At 35.1% G+C, this 12,226-nt stretch overlaps 1 protein-coding gene across 2 annotated transcripts in view; it reads right to left on the bottom strand.

Moving 5' to 3' along the window:
- LOC145668291 (tetratricopeptide repeat protein 23-like) overlaps positions 1 to 12,226 on the bottom strand; it is a 138,354-nt gene that overhangs the window by 80,964 nt on the left and 45,164 nt on the right. For both annotated transcript variants that reach the window (XM_081736018.1, XM_081736017.1), the window contains exon 4: positions 2,778 to 3,079. In XM_081736018.1, the coding sequence (XP_081592144.1) occupies positions 2,778 to 3,079 (302 nt within the window). The remainder of the gene's footprint in view (positions 1 to 2,777; positions 3,080 to 12,226) is intronic.

Raw genomic sequence — 12,226 nt, 5'->3', positions numbered from 1 at the left:
CCACAGAAGTTGAAAAGGGAAGCCATAGAATGTTATCGTGTAATGAAGAAAACGAAAATAAGTGATTCTGAGAAAGTGATTGTAAGAGAAATTAATTAAAGTTAAATTTATAACAAGTTATCAGAATGTGAAACTGCGATAGACTTTTAAAATATGCGAATTCAATATTCAAACTTGAAGTAGTACATCCATAACTGGCAGTTACAATTGAGGGATAAATTGAAATATAGAACCTGTTCCTTGTACGCTGAATCTATATCAAAAAGATATTACTCGCTATCTCTTACTGGTTTTGCTCTATTGAAATTAACATTAAAACCGGAAGTGGTAATTGTTGTCTATCACCTTCGGATGCAATAGAGCAGCGTTTCCCAACCTTTTTCAACTTGCGGCACACTACGGGTGTAACTTGAATTCTCGCGGCACACTCATAGATATTATTATTTGTAAATATAAAATACCATGGTATTTTTTTCTGTGATTAATGATCTTTCTCACAGAGAAGAAAGCTCGATCACCGTTTTTTCCCCGTGGTTAATCATTATGCTTACTTTTCATTCTAATTTTAAAAATATAAAACAGTTCAATGAAATATTGGACTCAGGTTTGCAAAACTACGCTTTCTTTTTCGAAAACTGTATCCAACCTTTCACTAAGAAGATAGATCACTAAATAACGAACACACAAACAGATTTTAAAACACAAATGTAGGTAATTTGTATGCATGTTTGCTTTGTCGAAAGTATTCAATGATATTTTAAAATTTCTGGTTACCAAATAGTCTGCAACAATAAAGGAGCAACAATGGCCATAACAATGATAACAAATACTTTTTTTTAACATTAATATTGTACACAAGAGTAACACGGTATGAAACTTAAAATTGTACTTGTAGATTCATAGTAGAGGTTCATAGGAATGTGAAATACAAATATACATTTTCCCTTATGTCTTGCAATTTGATTGCTATAGAATTAATAATTTTGTTTCGATTTCCCCGCGGCACACCAGCGACCCATTCACGGCACACCAGTGTGCCGCGGCACACCGGTTGGGAAACGCTGCAATAGAGGAATAACAGTCTTGGTATTGAAACTGGTAGTGAAACATATTCTTGGTACTGACTGAATCTATATTTTAAAACATTTTGTTTGTTGCTAACAATTTTCCTTTTATCAATTATGCAATGTTACAACCGAAAACTCGAAGATGAAGATGAAGAAACAGTCCCAGATGAAACGAAACAGATGAAGAAACATGAAATACGTTGTGTCTTGGTACAGGAAAGAACCTAAAGAAAAAGCTTAAAGAACTCGAAGATTTTTCCTAGGGTTCAACTGGTGCTAGCCGAAATTCATATTCAGTTGAAATGCGTTTTAACGTGTAACACTCATGAAAATTATACAATTTTACTTATATACACATGTGTTTCTACTCTAGAACTTATGTTTTTCCTTATTATACCTATAAAGAACATAATAAGAAATACACATGAATAGCGGAATGGAGTAATAGTGTAATAACATTGTAACACGAAAATGGAGTTTCTTGGCAACAACTCAAAGTGATTTTACACAGGCACGTAGCCAGGATTTCGTGAAGGGGAAGGGATCCGTGACATGAAATACTGTGATCATTACATCAGGGGCTCGATCATTCTAAACAATTTTACTGGAACATATATTGGTTCGTTTAGCCAGGATTTCGTAACGGGGAGGGGGTTACGCGTGACATGAAATTCTGAAGGCCCAGGAGCTCGATCAATCTAAACTACTTTACTATCAACATATATTGGTTTGTGAGGATATGTTGGTAAGTATTTTAATAAACTATGAAGAAATCTCGAGCAAATTAAAAAAAAAGCATTGAAAAAGATTATACAATATTTACTTCCTTCCTCTGTTTATTCAAATATAACAATTTTCCTTTCATTATGACCTCAACTATTATAAAAAGTACATATTCACTATTATAAAAAAGTACATACTCAATAATGTCTTGTAAAATATTTTGCAATATCTGAGTTCCTTTTTCTGTTGAATCAAATTTTAACAGAACTTTGTTTCCACAGATAGGCCTATTTTCGTTTTTATTATTCCGTCAACTAATGTCTGTTTCAAATCACAGGTTAAAGGAGCAGTAGAAAATTGTTTTTGAAATAACATGTTTAATATTGCAAGGATGCGATGACGAAAAATTATAATAAAAAATGTTCACACTGTTACACAACGGCCTATGCTTTCGAAAGCTTGAAATCTCCCTGACTAGTAGCAGAAATTCTGAGAATTCCGCAACTTTTCTACAAATTTCAAATTCCCTGACTCTTCCAGGATATATCGCTCACCTCGCAACCATGTATTGCAAGTAATACAAATTTCCTCATAAGAAAGAGTAACCAAAAGCTTCCTGTAGTTTATTTTTAACGCTGATCCTTCTTTTTCTCATTTCATTTTGTTTCATCCTTCCCTATTTTTTTTTCATTTCTGGTCTCGAAGGGGGGGGGGGGCGGGAGTCCGGAACTCCCGGACCCTCCCTTGGCTATGTGCCTGTTTTACATGAACTTTTTCATGAATTTCTGCCTTATTTCCTATTAAAAGTACCTTTATTAGAAAGCAGACATTTATTCCATCTCAGAACATGTGAGCTGTGCTTTTGTGCAATAATCAATCATTTTAATAGCTTTATTATATGTTCTACAGAGTGTATTCTATTCAATATCCATTCAAATGCATGGTGTCAAGGCTAAAGATTTCCTTTTATTATTGTACGAAACTTACGAATCCCTGGCAACTTGCACTGCTTCGTCAAAGTAGACGATGCTATCAGCGATGCTCTCTCTCTGAGACGTTTCCATTACAGCCTCTCCGATCTCCTGTAGAATAAGAATAACCTTATGGCCTCGACCTTTGTAGCGCTCTCTTGTATCCTCAAGAGCGTTATGGTAATATTGCATCATCAGAGCAGGTTTCTTTTTGCGCCACAATCGTGCTATACTGAGATTCACTCGAATGCGCCATTTCTGGACATCTTCCACATCTGCGCAGCGACTGGGAGCAGTCCTCAACGATTCATCCCAATCCTGGAAGAAATGAAATATGGACCGTTTATTTTAATGTATTTAAGGAAAATAATACATTACATATATTTTTCGACTCTAACCGTAATTGTCTTCTTTTCCGGACACTCGGATATTTAAGTAGTCGAAATGTATCACTCTTCTATTTTTTTAGAGGGAAAAATGGAGAACTCCGTTCCAAAACATGTCATATCCACACTTTTATTCGAATATTCAGATTTTTATGGATTCATGTAATTTGGTAGCAATTGTACTTAATTTTTATGTTGATTTTGTGTCAAAACGTCACGTAGCAATTTTCACATTCTATATCCATAAATTTTGAAATTTCAAATTTTATACAGGGTGTTTCAAAACAACACCGACAACGTTTGGGAGGTGATCCATGACACCAAGATAAGACAAAAAGTATAGACCAACCTGGATGCACAAATGCTTTCTTTCGGAGTTATAGGCTGCCGAAAACATGAAAAAATGAACTTTAAAAGTCTATAGCTCCAAAACTGTGGGACCTACCGTACTCGGTTCAAGACTTCGCTCAGAAACTAGTATGTTCCCTATCCAAATACTCAACTTTCAGAATCCTGCAGTACTTCCGAAGCATTTTTTATAGGAGTAGTTGGTGAGTACTTCAAATTATATTCCCGTAGCCAAACTTCCTCTATAAAAATTGTGTACCGAAGGATTCTGAAATTTGGGTATTTGGAAAGAGCACATACTAGTTCCTACGTGAAGTCTTGCCCGGACTACGGTAGGTCCCATAGTTTTGGAGCTATGGATCTTTAAAGTTCATTTTATCATGTTTTCGGCAGCGTATAACTCTGAAAGGAATAATTTGTGCACCCAGGTTGGTATATACTTTTTGTCTTATCTTGGTGTCAGGAATCACCTCCCAAACGTTGTCAGTGTTGTTTTGAAACACCTTGTATATAGAAATGTCCATTAAATGAATAATAAAAGATATATTCGTGTAGTAAACGAAAAAATACTTCATCTCAATAAAGTTGAACTAACTTTATAATCACCACACTTATTCATTTTTTTCTCTTTCCTGATTTTTTTTTTTAAATTTGATATAGTATCTTTTGGAAACAAAGGACTCATACGTTCTCATACCTGATGTTGAATAGTTTATCGGTTGCAAGCTCTTTCAATTCCTAATTTTAAATCTTATGTACATTTTTATTTATTTATTTTTTTTTACAAACAATTGACAAATTATGTTTCCACATACATAATAACGAAAGAATAAATGCTTAATTGAATACTATGTGCCTTGTTTATTTTTCTGACAAATAGAAACTTCTCACTCTACTTTGATGTTAATAAGCACCAATGACCAGGACGGATAGAAAAATTGAGACGGCAAACCTGTCGCTTTCTGCATACATTTGTAGAGAGTACGCAACTTAATTAGTCCCAGCCAGTAATGCCATGGAATAATTTTTAATAGGTATACTTTCGACCGTTTTAAGAAATATAACATAGGTCCACGTCACATATAGCCTCGCTGCTGAACAGGACATTAAACTCAAAATCAACTCAACCCGACTCCATTTAAGGTGAGTATACGATGTAGTATTAAATATTAGGTGAGTATAATCTGTATATTCTTGAATACGCCCCATTACATCCCTGCTTCCACTCTCAATATATTCACAATAAAATCAAAATATTCTTTTCTTCATAAATAACATCTGCAAAATTTTTCAGTTTTACGCACGGTGACCAGATTCTGACAAGCGAAAAGTAAGACACAATTATAATAGTAAATGATAGCCTACTGCGTCGGCAGTTCGCATGTCCTTATTTCATTTAACATTAACCTTAAGTTGATCATTCATTTTTCATTAAAAAAGGGGATACTAAACAAAAATATTGAAGGACTGCAAAATTTTTCAGTTTTACGCACGGTGACCAGATTCTGACAAGCGAAAAGTAAGACACAATTATAATAGTAAATGATAGCCTACTGCGTCGGCAGTTCGCATGTCCTTATTTCATTTAACATTAACCTTAAGTTGATCATTCATTTTTCATTAAAAAAGGGGATACTAAACAAAAATATTGAAGGACAACTCCAAATACTTTCCTGAAAGACATTTACAATATTGATGAAACAAATGTAAACAACTTGATGGAGTAACATTAAGGAGTAACTTTCATGAAAAAGAAAACTTAAGTATTTTGAAGTATAAACTTTTTAATGAATCATAATAATGCGGTTCGGTCTTAACGGTTATTTACCCAATACCTTCCGAACTTTCTCCAAAAATGTTAAATTATTTTCATTAATATGTGACATACGAACTAAACATCAGTAGTACAGTGCTTGGTGATACATTTTTCGTTTCAATGTACAGTACAACGCGTAGTAACTTGTTGTTTTGCAAAATCATGTCATGGAATTCACCACATTAGAGCTATAAAAATAGTTACATTCGGTTATTATTAGATATTTAAGAGTTTCAGTTTTTAATTGAGATTTCTCGTCAGTCCACAAAATTACGGTACCGGTATTCATTATACAAAATATCCTTTCAGTCGCAGCATTTGTGGCAAGAAGGCACGTACTCAACTCCACATTATTACATACTTGGGAATATAGAATGGATTTTTCTTCAAAATGCTTGAACAATTCGTTTTATCTTAAATCTACCCTCATTTGAGCAGTGTTTCAGAAGTACCAAACTTCTTTACATTTGTAATCTCATCAAACAAGTAGAAATAGTTTGTTTCTTTTCTTGACAATTTATTAATGCACTTCAAGCTGCTCTGGACATTATTCCTTTCAATTACTGAGTTACATATTCAATTCAAAACGTTAATGTCGGCGAAAGGTGCGGACTACTGCTCAATGTACTCCATACAAGTTGATTAAAATGAATACATATATTTCGTAAAATTCGATTCAGAAAAAAAAAAGAATGCCTGTGATTCAAAATGCTGTGAATGAAGAATAAAGAATTAAAGTATTGCAAATTAGTTAAATCAGGGCATTTTGCAGGATAAATTTTAAAAAAAGGACATTTCTAGATTTTCTAGGAGTCTTTGCAGCACGCAGGACAGCTCTTTGAAATACAGTACTGTACTGTGAAAATCAGTACGTCTGGTCACCCTAGTTTTACGTCCCAAGATTATGCCGGTTACGCTAAAGGAGACGGTGATGATGAGAAATGTAAGAAATGGTAAAATGAAGAAAATCGGATGAAACAAGAGAAACCCGACAAAACCCACGCATACGGTGTTTGTCCACTCCAAAGTCCACTTGGCGCGAGCTGGGATCGAACCAGGGACACCATGCACCAGAGGTGAACGCTCTACCACTGAGCCACAGGGGCTCCCAATTAACATCTCCAACTTTAGACATTCATTTTTTATTATTTGTCATCCATCTAAGTTATATTAATGTTTAAGTGTTATCACCTTCAGAAGATTTTTAAAATGCTGATCTGAATAAAAGCAAATTAAGTTATTTTAAAATTTCTTTGTTGATGATAGTTTGTGTCCTTTGAGAAGCAATGGATGAAAATATAAGAACTGCTTTTATAATCTTCAATCTTTATAAATACCTAAGACCTTTTCTGTTTCTAGAAATAGTTTTTTATGAGTCGTTATAAATCGCGCAAAAAAAGCCAAACACTTGGTGAAGAAACCAGGGTAAAATAAGTCAAGGTTAATTTCCTGTGAAAATAGCTCGCGCATAAAATGGTCATGTATGCTATTTCATATCATCCGTGAAACAGTATATTTTTGAAATCATACGTATTGTTTTCATAATAAAATAGAACTTGTGTATGTAATTACACAATGAAGTTGTTCACCGAGATCTTGAAAAAAAAATACAAATCAGTAGATGTTTATGTGAAACAATGCAGAATTGAGTTCACTTCGATGTAAAGCATGTATTTGATATTTCCTTCATAAATCAGACGAGAAGGAAATAAAATTTTTCACTGCAAATACAGAAAAACAATCTGCAATAATAATAACATATCAAATATAATAGGATAATGATAATTAACTACAAATGTAATACTCAGTGATTTCTGGAATTACGTATTATTATTATTATTATTACAAGCAATAGATGTGTTTTAGTGCTCTTTATTTTGTTTATATACTAAACATATATTTAAATAATCCACTTACTGTAAAAACAAAATGTTTACAGAAAAAAATGAACATAGAATATCGGTTTCCTAAATTAAAAATATGTCAGTTTAATCATTGTTTTAAAATGGGTCAAAAGTACCTCAAGAAATCGAAACGTCCAATTTTTAGAAAAGTCAATTTCGCGAATCTTATAAGCGTTCAACACTAAATTCTGCAAATTTATTGTCAGTACAGTCAACGCAAAAAAAAAAAAAAAAACGAAATTTTCATTTATATGCCTGTAGATAATATGACTTGGCCGGAACCCGAGTATTCTTATATGACCAAAAGATTTGACTGTACAAACACTGAAACGCTTGTATTGATTTGATTTTAGGGCGTAAAAATCTTCACCCAGATAAATGATAACTCATCACATAAATTGCATATAGACGACAAAATTCGGTAAGCGAGTTGACAATAAAAGAGGAAGATTCACAAAAAGGACTTTTGTACCTGAGGTTCATCTTGAAAGTACGTGGTTAGTACTGGACTACAATAAATCACTCTCAATCAAGAACTGGAATTTTCAATTTTTTTTTTTTTTTTTCGAAAATGACATTTTTCATTCTTTATGGGCCTTTTCCTACAGAACTATGAGTAATGGATTTAAGTCATATTTGGGAGGGGGGAGGATTTCATTATATTTACGAGGGCTATCCAGAAAGTAGATTACGTTTTCGTCTGTGTCCGCTAGGGGCGGGGCTAGCGCGGCCATCTTGGGGTCACAGCGTTGCGCAGCTCAGTCGGCATCTAGCCGTGCTAGTGAGAGGTTCGTGCTGTGCTCCGTTAAGATACTGTGACGGTTTGAAATGTCTGCGTTAATTGAAAATCCCGCGAGCTGCGAGGTGCGTGCAGTAATAAGGTTTCTGACAGCAAAAAACTGTAAACCGATAGAAATCTATCGGCAGCTGTGTGAAGTGTATGGGGACAACATTATCACTGAAGGTGGAGTGCGACAGTGGGTCATAAGATTTAAAAATGGCCGAACCAATGTTCACGACGAACATCGAAGTGGGAGACCCAGCAAAGTGACTGCCGAACTTGTCGAAAAAGTCGATGTTAAAGTCCGTGAAAATCGAAAGTTCACAATAACGGAACTTTCTTTGAGTTTTCCACAAATTTCGCGAAGTTTGTTGCACGAAATCATCAGCGAAAAGCTTGGTTACCACAAGTTTTGTGCAAGATGGATTCCAAAAATCTTGACAGAGGACCACAAAAATCAGCGAATGGCTGCAGCGTTGCACTTTTTGGACGCCTACAATAAGGATGGTGACTCTTTACTCGATCACATCGTTACTGGTGACGAAACATGGGTGAAACACGTGAACTGTGAAACGAAATTGCAATCAATGCAGTGGGGGCACACAGGTTCTCCCCAAAAACCCAAGAAATGCATGCAAACAATGTCGGCAAGGAAGATGATGGCGACTGTTTTTTGGGACAGAAAAGGTGTGATTTTGGTGGACTTCCTGGAAAGAGGCACTACAATAAACGCTCAAAGGTATTGCCAAACTCTGCAAAACCTCAGAAGAGCAATTCAAAACAAGCGCAGAGGAATGTTGAGCTCTAAGATCTTGTTGATTCACGACAACGCCCGGCCCCACACGGCAAATGTCACGCGTGAAGTTCTTGAATCTTTTCAGTGGGAGTTGTTTCCTCATCCGCCGTACAGTCCCGACCTGGCACCGAGCGACTTCCACCTATTCCCAGCAATGAAGAAGTGGCTGGCTATGCAGCGTTTTGATGACGACGAACAGCTGCAAGAAGAGGTAACGAAGTGGTTGAAGTCGCAGGCGGCCGAATTTTTCGACGAAGGAATTTCCAAGCTCGTACATCGCTACGATAAATGCCTTAATTTGAATGGTGACTATGTCGAAAAGTAGTATTTGTGTGTGGCTTTCATCTGTATATAATAAAATTTGTTTCCTATACTTTGTTGATTTTTTATTCCAAAACGTAATCTACTTTCTGGATAGCCCTCGTACATTACTTGTGAGCAGTAAGTATGCCAGAAATTTTTACTTGAGGGGTGTTCAAAATAAAAGGGGGTGCTCTCAGAATAGTGATATACATTTTTAAAGCAACTCATAGAAAACAACGCAACTTTAGCAAGAGTAACTGGTTCTATGTCCCCCATCCCTCCCTCACAGCTTTCATTTGTGGAGCTCAATCTGCTAAAAAAAAAAAAAAAAAAAATACACTTTGTAATAGATTAATTTCTGTACACTGGATCATTAAAATAAAATTTCATGTTAGCACGAATAGGAAACTAAGTTCAAAGATTTCATATTAATACAAAGAGAGAACGAAGTTCAAATCCGTTATTTTCTTCTGCTAAATAACAAACCAATAAAGACTGTTTCTTGAAGAAAATATAGAAATATAGAAAATATTTCTGAATATTTCTGAAAATAGAAAATGAAGAAAATATAGAAATCTTGCAACTTTTCAATTTGATTATCTTGCATATACACTATTTTGCACACTATAGGTGTCCCTAAAAGGAAGGATTCTCTCTCATAACACCACATCGCACATATTTATGGCATGGAAGAATAAGAAAGTTTGTCCTCTTATGGTGTCCACTATTGAGAAATGCCCGTTAAGAGAGGTTTCACTGGATTAGAAATTAACCACCATATGAATTGATTACAAACGAATTATTGTAATTATTTTGCAAAATTCTGCCATTATTTCAATTTATTCATCCCCAGCAAATCTTAGTGGGGATTTTTTTTAAAAATATTAATCGGGGAAAAATTCCCTTGTCCCATGCTGAAATCACATTCGTTTAGTAATTAATACTGTACATAGTTGCAATTTCATTATTTTAATATTCTAACCCTGTTGTTAACGTTAATTGTTGTAATATTATTTGATTTCTTAATCTCTACTCCTGACTCTTCCTGGCTACGTTATTGGCTCTGAATATCTTTCATAAGAAAATTATTCATTGATTTAATTGTTTTCCAGAAATCCAGTTTTTCAATTTACAAACATTTCGTATCTTTCTGTCAGGGGCGGATCCAGGACCGACTTCTGGGGGGGGGGCGGTGGATTGTCATACTGCTATTTTTAAGGGCTTCAAACTTTGGAATGGGTTTTATTTAGATATATATAAAATAAGAAAGTTTCCTCTTCTGGGGGGGCGATCGCCCCGATCGCCCCCCCCCTGGATCCGCCCCTGCTTTCTGTTTTGTCTTTTTAAATGTAATTTTAGTAATCCGCTCAATGAATTTACGTGAATAAAAATATACTTTACAAAAAATTAAGCTAGCGACAAATGCTTCCCTGCATAACACTAGACTCAGTCTAAAATATACAGGGTGTATATAATTCTTATCTCTTTATCGAACTTCCGTTCGTTGATTACCAACTGAATCTGATAGTATAGGCTTATTACTGTACCTATATTGTCACATTTCTCCTCATTGAGGAGGACGTAGGTGAATGACCGCTCAAGACGTTGCCAATTTCAGTCATCTGCATCTATCTATCAATCTCTTTTCTCGGAATTTGACCGCGGAGCCCAGGAAGGTGGGTATGAACGGGTCTGTTTTGTCAGTTGTTTTGATTGATACACCGCCCGAAACAATGAGGTCATGTATTTCTCGAAGCCGTACATGAGAACGAGGTCGCTTCGTCTTTTGAAGTGAAATAAATAAATAAGAATACTGCCTTCTTTTCTAAACGACAAACCTTTTTTAATTTAATGTAATAAATAACCTATGCGATACTGATTGATAAAATTGGATTTCGGGGAGTATTCCTTTTCCATCCAGGGGTGTGTGTAAAGAAATTTGGGGGGTATTAGGGAGTGTTGGGAATGTAGATTACTCCCTGCTTGTGAGTAGTGATGAGCAAATACAAGACCAAGATCTAGACCTGGGTGGTCTTGGTCTTGCACATCCAGTCTTGGTCTTCGTCTTGCTTGCAAGAGTCTTGCAAGTTTTGCTTTTAAGAAATCTTATGCTTTTCATAGGTAAATTTTACTCTGGATATAAGGGATAATAAATTCTATAATGCGCCAATAGTAACGGAAATACAATGTATGTTTCTAAATGTAATATAGTTTACTTTCGTGTAAGTATGATGATAGTGTACACATAGGCGATGACTTTTATTTATTTATTTATTTATTTACAATGGGTGTCTACATTTCTTTACTTATAAGATAAATCAAAACGTTTCATATATATATATATATATTAACAGATCCAATACTCCACTGGTTCCCCAACTAGGGAGGCTACTCCTGAGACATATGAAAGAAAATCAAGACGGCACAGATTACTGAAATACCATGAATTGCAAAATTATTTTTATACTCTAAAGGCGTCAGATTTGTTTATTTTTAACCTCGATTAGTAAATCTTTGTATTGAACAAATTTCCAATTAAACATTGAGATTTTGTTTTACTGATACAAATATGTACTCTATGGGGCAGAAACATAGACATTACGCAAAAGCGATGAAAAAAATTTGAGGCTTTCGAAACGTGGGCATGGAGAAAAAAAAAGGAGAGAATTAGCTGAGTTGAACGGAAAACGAACGATAAGGTGTTAGAAATAGTAGTAGTAGAGGAGAAAACAAGAATTTTAGATGTAATTAAGAGGAGGAAGAAGGAACTGGCTGGGATATTGGCTGAGGAGGAACTGTATTATGAGAGACTGGTGCTAGAGGGTATGGTTGAAGGAAAGAGGAGAGGCGAAAGAGACTGTAGTTGGAAGGAGGTGTTATATAAAACAGATAATTGCTGCGTCAAGACGAAGAAACTAGCTGAGAGCCACACCGTACATCGAAGCTTCTCAGTTGAAGCAAGTGACCTGCCAATATGAATGGCAGAATAGCTGATAATGATGATGACGATGATGATGATATGTTTAAAAGTCAAAATAGAGATAAAATTGGTCAAAAAAGAGATAAATTAATATATTATTGATTATAATCAAACCAGGTTTAAAGAAATCTGGAATATTTCGAGTTTCCTG

Source organism: Thermobia domestica, chromosome 13 (genome assembly GCF_964235325.1).
Source record: "Thermobia domestica chromosome 13, izTheDome1.hap1.1, whole genome shotgun sequence".
NCBI lineage: Eukaryota > Metazoa > Arthropoda > Insecta > Zygentoma > Lepismatidae > Thermobia > Thermobia domestica.
The sequence above is the reverse complement of the archived record's forward strand: the minus strand, read 5'-3'. Positions and strand labels throughout refer to the sequence as shown.